We start from the raw sequence: 16,723 nt of genomic DNA on the forward strand, positions 1-16,723 counted from the left end.
ACCCCAAATTATTTTATTTCCTAAAAATACTAAAACTACATCAAAGGAAATCTAAAACAAAAACGATGGCAAACTGAAAGGCATGTGTGGTGGCTCTTGAAGCTCTGATTGCAAATGAATCCATGTCCTCTGAATCTCCCCCAAAATCTTAAATGGGCTTTGGATTACACATGTTGCAGGTGTATTATTTTTTCTACAACACTCTCCTCCACTCAACTTTCCATGAGTATTTGTGGATACAACACTCTGTGAACAGCTATCTTCTTCAGCAACGACCTTCTTTGGCTAAACCTCCTTGCGGACGACATTAATGAGTGTGTGCTGGTCAACTTCTTCCCCATGGTTGTCTAGATCATAACATTTCTTTTACAAAAATTCTTTCCATCAGTTTTATTTAATATTCTAACCTTGAAAAATTAATGTGGGGTCTCTCTTAGCTGTAAGCCACAATCATGGCACCAATTAACAGAAATAAATGTTTGAAATATATCATTCTGTGTGTAATGAAAAAATATATGCCAGTTTAGTTTTTTTTCATTAAAACTGAAACAAACATTTCAATTATTATTGAGCTGCACCTGTACATGAAATCCATGTATTGTATGTTGACCACAAGCTTTGACCTCCACAAATTGCTCTAATCATTTTTTTATGACAATGCATAATAAATCCACCTACTTGTTAAGAAAGAAGACAAAACAGAGCCAAATCTGCGTCTTTATTTTACAAACGCATTATTCTATGGACATTTTTTAGATAATAAAAAGGCAATTTACAAGCTTAAGAACCAAAATGAAGCAGCACAGAATGATTATGAGTAAAATATATAATTTGAATAAATATATCTATTTCATGCTATAAAATAAATTCATAAATGGCAATAGATACGTCTATAGCTGTAGCTAGCTTTATTTACTTCATAGTTGTACAAAACAGTAGAGTTCTGAGGTTCACAGTTGGGTTGTGAGGTTGTGTGTATAGAGTGGACAAAACAGGAGCTGGGCCGTTTTTGCTGTCATGGTTCAGTTTGTGATCTCCAGCGGGCCTCGGGTTTCAGCTCTGTGGGAAATAAGGGCTCACTGAGAGCATGAGGCAGAATGTTGGGGGACTGAAGAGAAGCAAACATTTCGACTATGGACACAAGATCAGTGTCCAAGGATACCACTTTTAGCAATATATACCCTGAGTTTGAGGTTTGTCTTTTTTTGCCTTGTGAACAGATACATGCCAGTCAGACACTTTATAGTGCAGAGTATAGGGATTAGCGGGGGAAAAAGTGAGGAATTGGTCTCCTCTGATCCTGAACTACAGTTTTGAATCCTGAGGAGCCACCAGAGATCGGTGAACCTCAACATGTCAACAGACGGCCTGCTCCCTAACAGTGGCGATTCAGCCCAAAAATCCCTTTCGTTATTTCACTTAGCTGGATGTGCACCTCTGCAGCTGAGCAACCAGTTTCTGTGCACTTCACTGACTACCACTGCATCTCGGCGAGCATTTAAAACACGTTTTCGATTGAAATTCTTTTTTTTTTTTTTCGAAAAGTTAAGTCAAACCATCCAAAGTATTATAAAATATATAAAAAAAATAAAGTTAAAGCAATATCGAATTGTCCTGGTCCTACTTCAGCTCAACCGCTCCCTGACGTTGTGTTTGATACATGACAGACCAAGATTTCAATAGGCTTGATGATCCCAATACACCACTTTCACTGTCAAAAAAAGGTTATTGCTTTTCTTTCAATATTACACAGTGGACAGAAGTTGACAGAAAAGCTATGGAAGACTTGTGATTTCTTTAAGCCTGTATCAGTGTTCGTCAACTACCTGAAGTGAGTTTATTATAAAAGGAACAGGACGAGCTGCAGTTAAAAAAAAAAAAGTAGTCTGACAGCCTTCCTTGTAAACACTTTCTTTTGATTACCTGTGGCCCAAAATTCATCCCGTTTGTTTGAGAGGTGCAACTAAAAGCTGACTAAGAGCCAATCTGAGTGTTTCAAGTTCAGTTGGTTCTGTAAATGAGTACTATCTAAGAAGTATCTATAGTTTGTTAAAAAGCCTTTAAACAATGTTGCCTCCCTTCACCTATCTTGAATACATAATTTAATGAGCTAAAAGCACCACTTAGGGCAATAAGATCCCTACCTACCCAATTAACTGCGGGAACTATTACTGAGTTCCTTAAATGTAAATAAGGAGATAAAGTAGACTTTCCGGATGTAACTGGTATGTAGTTTTGACAAATACAAGTGCACAATCAATGAAACAACTACAAGAAAACGGACGTTTTTGTGGTTGAGCAACGTGCAATTTTGGCTACAGTATGAAAATAAGCTTCCTGAACAAATATTCATTAATGCTCTGCTGAACATTCAGGCAGAGTTTCCTGCTCCAAGAGAACAAAAAGGACGTATATCGTTTGTTTTTTTCACGCATCACCTTGCTTCACTAAAAAAGGTCAATTCCAGTACATAACTCAGATTGTCTGAGTAGAGTCTCTGAACATGGGGCAGGTAACTTGTTTTCCAACAAGTCTGCCTTGTTTGATTGTGATCAACTGGTACAAAACTCCTTTAAAACAGTGGCCCATCCCCATGCCAAAAAACAGACTAGGTGAAAATTAGAGACAAGGCTTGGGTGAGCCTAACACAAATTAGGCCCAGCCCATTCTTGGCTCCCCTTCATAGTGTCTTGATAAAGTATTCTTACCCCTTGAAAATTTTACCACATTCCAACCACAAACTAAACAGAGACTTTTGGTGATAAATCAAAACAAAAGTAGTACATAGTTGTGAAGTGGACAGAAAATGAGGTGTGTGTTTGTTATCTTTCTTTAACTACAAACCTGAGTGGTGTGGCACCTCTATGTATTCAGCTGCTTTTACCCCTAAATAAAACCCAGGGCAAACCGCTGCCAGTAAAAGTCACCTAATCTGTAAACAGAATCCACCTCAATGTACTTTTATCTCAGTATCAATCCACCTATTCCATGAAGATCTCAGGGGTTTGTTTGAGCACATTAGCGAGCAGACAGCATTATGGCAACAAAGGGATGCAGCAAACAGAGCATAGCTAAATCCCAAACCTACCAGGAACACCAATATACCTAAACAGAATAGCTGGGCAAGGAGAGGTCTAAGCAGAGCAACCAAGAGATCCCTAGTAACTCTGGATCTTTCTGAAAGGAAATCCAGTTCAAGGTCTGCTACAAGCCACACAAGGGAAACTGTAAACAAGTGAAGGAAGAGCTCTGCAAAATGCCATTTGTGGTGGAAAACATACACTACATATCACATGTAACTTGCATGGTGAAATATGTTGGTGGCAGAATCATGGTGTGAGGACATTTTAAATAGCAAAGGCAGGGGAGGAATGCTTGAAGAAAAGCAGTCAGAGGCTGCAAAAGACTGAGATGACCCACTAAATACAACCAGAGCTTCAATGGGATGGTTCGAATGGTCTGGACGTAAATCTGGGTCCAATTTAACTGAGCTTACGCTATTTTTCTAACAGAATGGGCAGAATTTAGTCTCTACACAAAACTGGTAAAGACACGCCCAGATGTAGCTGTAATGCCAACAAAAGGTGATTCAACAAGTTATCAACAGAGCTGGCTAGATACCTATCTACACCACACTTTTCAGGTTTGTATTTGTAGAAAATGTTGAAAACCATTTTCCTTCCACTTCACAATTATGCACAACATTGTTTCCTTCAATCACAAAGGAAATCCCAAATCACAATATATGGCTGTTAGGTGACAAAACGGTAAGGTATTACTACTTTTGCAAGACACCGTATTGGTTAATTGTGTCCGTGTTATTTCATCTCCTCGAGTTTTCTGAGTGGTTTTAAAATGAAAGAGGCACATTTCCAAGTGCCAGCATCTAAAATAAAAAGCTTCTGGCAAGGCACGAGGTTTAGGATGCCAATCTCTGTCCTCCTCTGACTTAATAATTCCTGAACCTATTTAACAACTTTTCTATAGTTAGATGTTGCATGGCTTAAAATATAACATTACTGACTTAACTATTTAAAATGTTCTTTAAATTTTACACAACTGATTGTTATAAGCTGATAAACCTGCAAATAGCAATCATCTAATCTTATATTATTGAGTATTAAATTAGTAGTATAATCAAAACGGACTCTAAAAATCACCTAATAGTCTTTGGTGTAATGTCTTGGCACAAGATTAATTTAACAGTTTCATCATTCAACAAATGATTTTGACAAGTTCCCCGAAATGGATGGATGTTCTCCTTTTTGTCCAAATGAGCGGTAACGATTATAGAAAAAAATGTATGTTGTCAGCAGCTTATTTTGATGAAGTCAGATCAGCTGACAACCCTGCATGTGTCAGCTTTTTATAGACATAAACATGTATTTGGTAAACATTTATAGGCTGACAGACATGCTTGTAATAACTGAAAGTGTTTGAGATTGATTCGTACTCATCGCTAAAGAAAAGCAAGCCATACTAATTTCAGCAAAATTCCCCACAGTTTGGTGTTGCTATCTCATCTGTTAAGAGTGAAGATGATGTAAGCACATTCAGAAGAGTAACAAAAAAAAAAAAGAAGTACTCATGTAATTTAAGTCAAAAGAAACACACAGAACCTTCCACCAAACGTACAATAGTTAAGGAAACTATATGAAAGAAAGCTATAATATAATCAATGCTTAGTTCATTGGCATAAATTCAACACGGCCCAGATAGGAGAAAATAAAAGTATATAGTAGGTGCTCTTTAAAAATACACACACACACAAAAAGGCATTTAACAGCTGGATGGCAAATAAAAAAGCTGAGTAGCACAAAGAGAACCACCCGGCTAAGTTTTTAACTTGCAAACAATTAGTCTGGCACTTTAAGTGCCTTTTTATATATAGAAAATCCCCTTCCCTGATCCCAAATAACACAATGAGTATAGATTTAAAAAAAAGTCATGCCACATGCATGACTTTTAGCAAATAGTATTTATAAGATTGAAGAGAGTCAATAACGTTTTTGTACTTTTCTCTGACTGAAGTAATACTCCAAATATGCATTAAGAACCAAAAAAGTTTTGCTTATTTAATCACTGGGGTAGCACTAAGCTGAAACCTAACTCTGCAAAGTGCATTAATACTCTGAAAACCTTTTGAAACATTTATCTTCTAACTTTATTTAGGCTATGCCACATCTATGACAACGACACAGAGGAACAGACCAAAAAAAAAAAAAAGCTTTTATAAATGATGGAATATAAACCATGTGGCAATGGCTGAGATTCCTTTGTTCATTCTTTTTGCATATTGTTCCAGCTGGTCCCTAAGCCGTGCTGAGTTAACAGCAACTACTATCTTTTCTCTGTCAGATACGGAGTATCACATTAGAAGTCTTCCTCTTTCTAAAATAAATACACATAAGTCGATCCACTGTAAGTTTTTCCTACAGGATAAAGATGTATACATACGACTTTACTTTGTGGACATAGTTCATCCATTCCATGGATCTAAAACCCCACCTGGACCAAGTGAGCGAGACTTCCGGTAGTGATGTGTGATAAAATCCTGAAGTGTTTTATATAACAAGTAAAACCAAACAGAAAATCAAATGTATCTTGAATTCATAACAGGGGCAGTATATTAATTTGCACTAAACATTTGCCAAGAGCACACAAGTAAGCAAGTAGATTTAATGCACTCCTAACATAGCACCTTCTTGATCATAATTTTAACCTGGCTGACCACAGACATTTGACAAGGAATTTGTCCCTAATCCATACGATCAGCAAGGAATATTTCCCACCCAAGTATCAAGGCTTTGTGTAAAAAGAAGAAGTGTTACAGCATTTGGCAATAAGATAAACTGTACATAAAAGTTAAAACGGATTTCAAACGATGGACACGTCTGTGCTGGATAGGTTCTTGGCTATGAGGTAGAACCCGGTGAGTTTCATTTAAGTTAGAATACTGTCTGTTATGAGTATGTAGTTGCAGTATGAGGTATTAAACGGATATGTCACACGAAGCTTTGCACTGGCAGAAAAATCATTCCTTGTGAGTAAGTGACCTCCAGTGGCCACATGTGCAAAAACAGGTCAGGTAAAAAGGTGATATGACAAGCATCTTACCAGAGCTTTCACATTATCAATTATTGCAACATGCCTATATAACTCTGTAAATATTTTTTTTTAAAAACATGGAAAGATAAAAAGAGCAATCAACTGGAGGTCGTGATTATTGGGACCATCTCAAAAATAGTACATTGTGACTCCCTTTGCTTGAAAGAATTTCTATAATAAAGCATCCACCTGCTTTCACTCGTTCTCTGCATCAGTTTTACAAAAACTGACAGAAACGCTTGTATCAAGAAAGGTTCATAGCAGAGGGTTTAAAAAAAAAAGTGAGTCCTTTAAATTGAGTTGAACTAGTCATTTCTTAAAGCTTCCTTAACCTGAAGCAGGACCTTAAAAATCACATCTCGATGCTTGATCCTCCTCTGGACTGCATTTGGAACGCTCCTCCATATCATTGGCTGGTGCCTCTTCTGCATACTGCGCCTCATAGGCCATCCCCTCTGATGTATCTCCCTGGTCCTTATGGTCTGAGTTTTCCTCGGTTCTCTCCGGGGAGTCCATATGATTGCTAGCCTCCGATACTCCCATGTGCTTCTTCCGCAGGTGTTGGTTAAGGGTGCCCTGAAATGGAAAGCATTTACCACAAATCTGACAGTGGAAGGGCTTGTTGTCTGTGTGGCCACGAATGTGGTACTCTAGCTGGTCTTTCCTTGTGTACTTCTTGCCGCAGAATTTACAAACAAATGGGGTAATTCCCATATGCAGTCTCATGTGGCGGTCCAGACTCCCTTTCTGATTGAAGGTCTTTCCACAGTAGATGCAAATGAGTCTTTCATTATATGGGTACCACTGGTTCCGGAGGCTACGCTCTCGCACATCATTCTCCAACCCCGCGGCCCCCACGGCTGACTCGGCATCATCCAGACCGGTTTTCATTTGACTTAACACTCCTGCCGGGATAGCCACTGGGCGCTTTGATCTGGCTCTCCCACCTCTGAAACCACTGAGGATGGAGCGAGAAGGACTGGAGTTGCTGAGGTTGACAAAGCAGGAGGAGGACAACCCTGAGTAAGAATAGGCAGCAGGCTGGATGACAGGACCGTAGGAACCCACAGTGACAGCCACAATCTGTTCCCCATCCACAAACTCTGTGTGGTAACCGTCATCACCAGCCGAGGAACTATCTGAGTAAGATGGCCTGTCGTTTTTTTCTACCTTTACATGCACATCTGTGACTTGCCCATCTTTGCCAATTAGTTCTACTTGTTCGGTTTCACCCTCGATGGCTGCATCGTGCTCTGACACACCATCACTGCTGCCACGATCTGATTGCCCCTCCTCTTGCTGCTGCCGGACACGACCCTGGCCTTTTCCTAGTTGTTCCGACCGAGCTTCGCTGACTCCCTGGCTCTGCCGAGGAAAATAAGGGGGGGAGATCTGGGTAGGGTTTATGAACAGGTTGCTGTCATTTACACCATTACGACTGATCTGCGAGCTGTCTTTTTCTGGGCTACAAGCACTAGCTGGGAGGCTGATCTTGGAATGGATGCTCTCCAGGATTTGGGTACACTTGTCAATGATTGCCTGCATCTGCAAAAAGCTGGCCGCTGTCAGGAAGCTGATTATATCTTTGAGCTGGAGTGACATGTGACCTGTGTAGCAGAATGCAAGGAGCTGCTCAAACACCTCGGGGCTTTTGATGACTGAAATGGAAAGGCCACTCATGGTGTTGAGGGCTGAGTGGTCACGAAAGTACGGTGAACTGGCCGCCAGGACGGCCTTGTGAGCTCGAAATGGCTGGCCCTGAATGTGAACGATGATATCGCACAGCTTCCCTTGAAGCCGTAGCTCATTGAGTTGGGTCAGAACCGTGTTACTGAACTCCGGCACATCAAATTCGATGTAGCTGCCGTCGTCCATTTCTTGGATATGTTTCTCCAGTTTGTCGGCAGCCTGAAAAGAAACGAAACAATGGTTGTTTTAACATTTTGCACTTACAACAGAGGATGATTATTCACTGTTCATCATTACACCTGTTAGTGGGTAGCAAGTGAACATGTTGCCCCCACAGCTGATGTTTTAGAAGGAGGACATATGGGCAAACAAAAATATTTAAGCACGAAAACTGCAGTTCTGATCCAACAGACGAGCTGCTGTAGCTCAAATTGCTGACAAAAGTAATGCTGGTTCTAATAGAACGGTGTCAGGTTCAGGGGTTGGTATGAGATGGAGATGTTGTGATAACCTTGGAAAAAAAAAATGCAATGATTTAATGATATCATAGTATGACAAAACTGATTAAAAAAAATAGAATATAGTCTATTTGTATATTTCTGTTTGAATATTTAAATCATAAAAGAAACAATTATGCCAACTGCTGCCAAATAATCTATATTTATTGGCATTTTGATGTCGATATCAGGACAAAACCTTTCCAGCAAAAGTACTGACCCGATAAAAGCTCCTCAGATGCTGCACTTCAGAAACCACTTCGAACTAAAGGAAAAAAACTGTACACACACACGAATTAGCAGTTGTTCTGTGTTACTCCTATCTGCTGTTTAAAGGCTTATATTAGCTGGTTATTTCCTTGAGCACAATGCCTGCAGCTGGCTGCTTAACCGACTATATGCTCTAACCCGCCAACTGTAGTTTTAAGTCAGTTTTGTCTTATTAAGTGTGATAGGTGCCACTTCTTTAGTCTCCACATCATAATTGTTTTTTGCAGACAGACAATATTTTAAAATGGCATGTCTTTCTAGTTAGCAATGGAAAGTGTAGAAATACATGAACTTTCTTTCGACCAGCTGACCAGCAATGTGTGGCAACTGATGGGGTAGGGGCGGTGCTGTTCCATACAGCCAAAGAAAAATCCAGTGTTATTTCCTTAAATTGATTTTAAATCTCTAGCATAGCTTGATATTGTTGACCATTTTATACACACACAGAGTGCATCACAGTTGATTGCATACAGGGCTCCATAGCCACAGATCAGCGAGTTCAGAAATGGGCTGAAGAGCACAACAGCAGGTTTGAAGTGTTGATTTAGCCACCAAATTTCCTACATCTCAATTCCATCGAGCATCCTGGATGTGCTGGACAAACAGTTCCGATTGATGGATGTCCTACCTCGCAACTTACGGGGCTTCAGTTCTTGGTGCCAGATACCATAGCACACCTTCAGTGGTCTAGTGGAGCCTGTATCATAACGGGTCAGGGCTATTGTACCAGCTGAAGAGGGATCAAAACACAATTAGGCAGATGGTCATAATCTTAAGCCTAAAAGGTGTATAATGATCCTCTTATAGAATTCTAAACTGAGTGCTGACAGTGCTAAAAGGAAAACTGCTGGGTGCATAGTTACGCCTTAAAATGAAACTGATGGGAAAGCAGATAGAGCTTACGCAAATGACTGTACAAAGTCTACGTGCTTGTGACTGTAAAATGAAATGTTAACAGACATTGGAGCCAGAACATATAATGTACTTATAGCATTTGGCAGAGAAAGAAGAAAATCTGGTTTTGCTTAGAAGGTAGGCACGCACCAACTGTTCTTAAAAAATGTATCTGCAACAACCAGGAAGAACATATATGGAGCAATTCCCTTCTTGCGAGATGACAACTACATGTACTAAAAGTCATATTTAACGTAGGTGCTGGTAACAGATGTTGATGTAAAACTTTGGATATATCTAAAAAAAAAACAATAAGCAAGGGCTCAAAAACAGGAAGGAGCCCCAATAAGTTCATGTATATTACTGCCCTAGACAACTCTCAGCTTCTTCATTTAGTAGAAATACAGATTAGTCCAGGAGGCTGCAGTTAACCGACAGTTTGGACATTTTCTACAATCCTAAAACACGTCCATTCCTTAAAACTTTATAGCATATTTTACAAATACCACGTTTGGGTAAGAAACACGTTCCCAGAATAAAACAAGTTCACGATTTCCCATCTCAATTAACTACATAATGGAAAACAAAGAGTATGGAAAACTGACAAAATATCTTTCACCCAAATACCTATATATTTTTTGCCTATTGAGCCACTTTCCTTTTATATCAGTTACTCAGACCAGAAATGTCTGTGCTGTTCTGTTCTCAGTACAAGTTTCAAACAGGAAGATCATTGGTACACCACCTCCTACCACCATTTCCTATGTTTACAGTTATTGGTAAATTGCCACCCAATGCATAAAGGTTCAGAAAATAACATTTAAACAAACCAATAAAGAAAATTTTGAGATTGGAATTAATTCAAGACCGCAGAAGTCTGCACTAGTTTTGGCCCCTCTAAGACAAGCTGTTGGCTTCAGCCTCCAGGTCCAACAAATCAGGAATTATATTAAATAAAAACGGAGGTAAGAAAAAGAGGTATTAATTGCAAATAATATATTAATTGCTTATGATGTTTTACCAGAACCTCACTTCAAAAATTCTGAACTATCTCTTTAAGCAGTGACAGTTCTCTAGCTTTATCTGCTGTCTCCTATTTTCTTGGCTGCCCCACATTTTTCCCTCCTAACCCTTGCTGGCTATTCAGCACTATCCTCTGCAAAGTAAGTAATGTCAGCACACTGGGGATGTAAACACTTTCTCCAGTTGTGAAGGCTCGATAGGACACCTTTCTAAGACATCTGTCCAACAAACCTCTATTCTTGGCATCGGCAAGACAAGGCTGTATGGAAACCTAAATATATATATGAGAATATGGCTAATTTTTCCCTCCTGTCATGACAACCAACAAATGAAACATATTCATACAATTAACAGACTGCCAACAAAATGTAAACTGGGTGGAGCTAAGTGGAGAGGCAGCCAAAGAATGTATGCTGGGTACCTGAAATGTACATGATGCGTGGATGCGTGAGGATCACATGCTTGGCTTAAAAAAAACCAGAAAACATTTGAGCTAGGCTAATGTGGCTCAGATTTCTAGCTAGAGAATGAGCCGGATGCTGCTACTATGTAGGCACATACAGATAATATATAAAAAAGTTTGTCATTTCAGTAGAGGAAAAACAAAAAGTCAGCAGGTGAGCAGTTTATGCTTTCTTCAACATCAGCAGGGAGCATTTGCCTACTTTGAGAAAACAGTTTGTGGGCCACACCAGACACTGGACAGAACTGCTTAACAAGCACAGAATGAAGAACAATTTAAAACAAGTAGTAAAGCACCTATATGAAAATAGAGTAGACTGTGAAGGGCCTGGGGGACAGTACAGTCCGCATAATGTTGCTCAAGTGAAAATAACACGGCATCCTCAAAAAGACAGAGACTTTTGCAGCAGGAGATCAGTACGCGCTGCAGAAGATTTCATACTGAACCTTGTGGGTGGGTTCTCTGCTTGGATTTGTTTGGAAGACATAAGGTTCGTATTTCATTTCAGGCTAATTACATGTTAATCAGATCAAGAAAAAATTGGATCCTAAAACACTTGAGTCTTTATCATATTTAACCATTTTCAAACAACAACAGAATTATAATGTAGAAAGATGGAGACATTTTGATAGCAAAACATCCTGTAGAAATTCTTTACATTGAATGCAATGTGTATTGTGCTTAATGACAAACACCAAAAACTTTAAGGATTATCTACCTATATTAACCTTTCAAAATACTATGCACTAAGAGGTCTGACTAAAGTGAGAGTATGACTTTGATATAACATCCTTGAAACAGAAGTCAGTGCAAGTAAAGTCATTATTTGCTGTTCAGATGCTGGAAACATCTATATGCATAATAACTTTTACTGTAGCCCTCTTTTAGCACAGGTTCAATTAGGGGGATGGAACGAGTCATAAAGGGTTGGTGAAATGGAACCGTAATGTGTTTTCATTCATTGTGTAAATTCATGGTCTGGAGGGAGGAGCTGTATATAGAGAGTAAAATATATAATAATATATTATATTACTAATATATTTTAATGGCCATTGAGACTGGGGAAGGGATATATTTTTCAAAATACAACATTTTTTAATCATGAAGAGCACTTCACCATCTTATTTACAAAAATACTTATAAATATTTGGACAATACCAACTTCTGGTTTTCTTTGAAGGCTGATCTGCCGACTCCAATTTTGACCTATTCTAATTTTTCTTTACAAGGGAGGCCTATAACACATTAAAAACAAATAAGTTCAGAAGCTGTTTGATGGAGAAAGTATTTGTAACTTAAACAAAAAGTGACGAGCTGCACGGTTGGTAGCACTGTTGCCTTGCAGCAAGAAGGTCCTGGGTTCGATTCCCGGCCTGGGGTCTTTCTGCATGGAGTTTGCATGTTCTTCCCGTGCATGCGTGGGTTCTCACCGGGTACTCTGGCTTCCTCCCACAGTCCAAAGACATGCCTGTTAGGTTAATTGGTAACTCTAAATTTCCCTTAGGTGTATGAATGAGTGTGTGGGTGGTTGTATGTGTGTTGCCCTGCGATGTACTGGCGACCTGTCCAGGGTGTACCCCGCCTCTCACCCATAGACTGCTGGAGATAGGCACCAGCTCCCCCGTGACCCACTATGGAATAAGCGGTAGAAAATGACTGACTGACTGACAAAAAATGAAGAGTTTGTAAGATTATCCCCATCGAAGAATGTGCCTCTAAGCTTTAACTGATTTGTATTAAACTCAAAAAGAGTGGATGTGTGTGTAGACTGAAAATAGTGAACGTTCTAAGTATTCACACAAAAAAACAATAATCAGATTTTTCAGTATTTGATCTGCTGATCATGATCAAAAGAAAATCATTTGTTTTAAATATTGGAATTACTACAACACTCCTGATATTTCTACAACTTTGAACTGCCCAACTGAAAAGTTTCAAAGTCACCAATGTGGTCGATGCAAAAAATAACAAAACAGAAACAGACTTAGAATCATTATAACTTAACTAATAACACAAAATAGCACTCTAATAACAAAATAATGTGTGGGTTTAATACCGCAAAGCATTTCGAGGGCCTATATTAATGTGATCTAATGGAAGAACAAATTAATTTCACGTGTAAAATAGAGACACTGCCTTTGGTAACCGAGGGTCACCCAGGTTTACTGAAAATGATATGCTTAGGCTACGTCCCTGCACTTTGTCCCTTCCCTTCCTGCCATATCACACTTTCTAAGAACAAACTGTAACAAAGTGTGCTGCCATACCTGTTAGCCCACTTCACCCCTAAGGAAATCCAATCATGTTTCTGACACATTGAATATCCATGCAGCCCTGATGCCACATGTAAAGCTTTAATGTATAAAAGGCGACGGGGAGTGGGATAGGTAGTGAAAAGGAGGAAGGGGAATGGAGGGGCAGCCGGGCACGGGGAGGGGAGGAGGGTCTAAATAGCAAAGCTGCTAACGTTCTCGCTAGCTTTACCATCACATAAAGCTTTTATTTTTTTTTTACTACACTATTCACTATCTCCTATACCAACCATTTGTTTAAAGTTCAGTTAAAGTTACTTTACACCGACTCACTGGGCTGAACGACCCGAATACAAGCATCAATAGAGCAGTGAATAGCTACACTAGCTAGCTTATATTCAAGTTTTATGGAGAAACGACCTGCTTGAACAGAATACTCCCCTTTGTATTATTTAAGGATAAGCCCTGAGCTCTAACACATCATTATAGAAATGGCTGTTAAGCCGCTAATATCTACGTTACAACGTCGAACGCGGGGGAAAACTGTCGGCTGTAATATAACACAGCTACAAGGCTACTTAGCTCATGCTAATGTTTAACCGTAGCTTACTAGCAACTTTCATTTCAGCGCATAGCTTTAACAATCTGATGCTAGCTAGTAGATAGCAGCTAGCGTACGCTCGTAGGCAATTATTTCGCAATCACTTACACTGAAAAGGCACCGACGTGCCGATATTACAAACGCACTACAGTCAGTCCATGCCAAATACGAAGTCCACCACACTCACCGTCTTGCAGGTTGACATTTAGATGTTGTCCATTCCCCTCAGCAGCTCGCTAACACTACAGCCAGGCCTCCCCCCTTTTCGAAGTCCAGATGTGTCAGGCAGTTGCTGCTGCAATTTTTTCATCAACAGGAAGTGTTCTTTAGGCTCGTTGCATTCATTCTATCTAATGTATCTCGCAGCAGAGCAGCCCCTCCCTTGCTTGTGTCAGTGTTGTATGGTGACATATTGTTCTTAATGTATGACGGGGTGGGGGGACGTGCACGTTAGTGTCCTGTTTCCGAAAGTTTTTAACTCATCATTTGAATGTTATGTTTTATAACGTCTACTTTCACTTTTTTAAACTATGAAATCAAGCATAAAAAGTTAGTATTCATAACTTGAAATATGGCATTTATACAAATAAATCCTTACACCCATACAAGTTTTACTGAACGAGTTATTTTTTTTGTCCTCGAACAGGCTTTGTAATATTTTTTTTTTTTTTCACGCTGCCTGAAGATGGTTTAGTGTTTAGCCAATTTTTGACTGCCAAGGAAGTCATAACAATAATAATAATATGCAAAAGTACAATTTATTCGCATTCTAAATTTAAAATGTCATTTGTCAAAATAAAGTGGTGTGATCCATGATTGAGATCTTGCATCATGTCTTTGCTAGATATTTTGTTTGTTTCTTTTGTTTTGTATGTGTCGTTTAAAAGAAATATAACAAATTGTTGTGTGTTTTTTTTTTTTTTTGTGTGAGGTCCGATACCTATTCTTAAATAAATTAGGCAACTTTTTGAGCTAAAAGCTCAATGAAAGGGTAAGAGAATAAACCTACTGATACCAAATATAGGAGAAACAAGCAACACAAAGTAATGTCGTTGGGTATTTTAGATTCAAAATAAGTGTCTTTGTGATAGGACTGCAAAATAGGAAGAACGTAAAGGTCCTATTGTCCTTCACTTCTGCGTTGGTTCCACAGAGGGGCGCCAGAGGCCAATCTGATGAGGCAATCTGAGTCAAACTCACACAAACTAGATTTGCAATGAAAATATTAAATTAGGCCAAAAATACATGCAAACATAAATTTATACTTGAAATTGTTTAGTTTTATCGTCTTTGCTTGTACACATTTCCATATTTGTGCATCATGACAGGCAATTAATTTATTTAAGGTAAAAATAAAAAATAAATTATACTGGAGGATTTTAAGAGAAGGTCATCACAACATGAATGTCTACAAAACCAGCCTTGAAAAGGATTGTTTGGATCCAACATTTGGTTGGCTAACACAGCATATTTAAGATGCCATGCATTTACGCTTCATCTCAGTAAAATATTTGACCATTTGGATGGACTTTCATTACCCTGTAGATTTTAGAGACCAAGATACTAAAGGTCATGGTGAGTGGTGGGAACACTTTCGAAATGTTAAAGCTAAAGAACATTGAGAAAAAAACGGGTCAATCCCAACCAATATAAACGTTGCTGTATTGCATGCTAATAGCATGCAGCCCAAATGTGACAACACCAGTGATTCAACTCTCTGCCCATTTTTATTCTTTTTAAAGATGATTGCAAGGCTCTTTTTAAACAGAGTACTGTTCATACTGTTTTTGATCTGAGTAATAATTGTTGGCTGGCTGTTTTGTTGATGGTGAAAGGGACAAGTAAGGCCCTGTCCTCTGTTCTCTGCAGGACTTTATCTGTTCTCCCTAAAGAGAAGGATGAATGTGCGCTGTGTGGGTTTCTGTTTTTTCTAGCTAGCCTGAGTGACAACTTGGCAGCTCAGGTAAATATCTGACCTAATCTGTGTGCAGGTGGGTGATCAACATTGAGAAAGAAATCGCTTTGTCATTGCACATGTGTCATGTTAAACAAGCCAGGGTTTTATTCTCGACAGTGAGTCCCCCCGCCCCTTTTATTTTTTTCTCAGGAGACCGAAGCACAAGTGAAGGTGCAGCCAAAGTATAGTGATTAGAGATGCTTTTGTTGATCTGCAAGAATGATCATGATATTGATAATGTTTCAAACAAACCTGCAATCAAAGAGTTTCTTGTTTAAGTTGTAATCTGTTCTGAAACGAGGCTTTGTGAGCTCAGTGTCATTTGGTTGACCAAGTATTATTTGGCAGTAAGCTAATTTGGTGGCTTTTGAATGCAGCAGCGCCCAGGATCGTGTGGGGGCTCCAGGTGGTGTGGCCTGGGGCTCTGATGTGCTGCCCCTTTTTAATCCCAGATGACATGGCAAAATTCTCAAACCCCATGGCCTTGTATAAGACTGTATAGAAGCAGTGACCAGGTGATTTGTTTAAGAAGCACATATCATGTGTCAGACTTGGAGAATAAGGAGCTCCACTGTTTTTTGTTTAACCTGAGACCCAAGCTAATGCTTTCTAAGAAGATAGATAGATATTTTATATATTTGTGTGGGTCCTACACTGTTGTTAGTATTATCAAGTAATATGTTATTTTTTGTGTTAATAGTAATAATAAAAAAATATCCCATGAGGTGTGAATAAATACCTAGAACATATAATGATTCCAATCTTAATAACAATATTCCAGAGTCTACATTCACTACTACAACCTCAATTTGTTATGAATACACACTCAACTTTTTAAGGTTAGCATGAATAACACATTGTTTCCTACGAGTGCCTAAGAGTCCCAGAATACCTTGGCTGTCATTGCTAGGGAGAACAATGGTCTCCCAGTCCTCCTATTCAGAAAAAAGTCTATAATTCACTGATGGA

The 16,723-nt window shown here is 39.0% G+C and overlaps 1 protein-coding gene across 1 annotated transcript; it reads right to left on the minus strand.

Moving 5' to 3' along the window:
• Positions 1–699: 699 nt before the first annotated feature.
• zbtb34 (zinc finger and BTB domain containing 34) lies at positions 700–14,151 on the minus strand. The gene is made up of 2 exons (XM_047381923.1): positions 13,985–14,151; positions 700–8,016 (listed from the first exon to the last, which is right to left on the minus strand). The coding sequence occupies exons 1-2, from the start codon at positions 14,000–14,002 to the stop codon at positions 6,454–6,456; spliced, it is 1,581 nt and encodes a 526-aa protein (XP_047237879.1). The 5' UTR covers positions 14,003–14,151; the 3' UTR covers positions 700–6,453.
• Between the last annotated feature and the right edge of the window lie 2,572 nt (positions 14,152–16,723).

The sequence above is a fragment of the Girardinichthys multiradiatus genome, chromosome 12 (genome assembly GCF_021462225.1).
Source record: "Girardinichthys multiradiatus isolate DD_20200921_A chromosome 12, DD_fGirMul_XY1, whole genome shotgun sequence".
In the NCBI taxonomy this organism is placed as follows: domain Eukaryota; kingdom Metazoa; phylum Chordata; class Actinopteri; order Cyprinodontiformes; family Goodeidae; genus Girardinichthys; species Girardinichthys multiradiatus.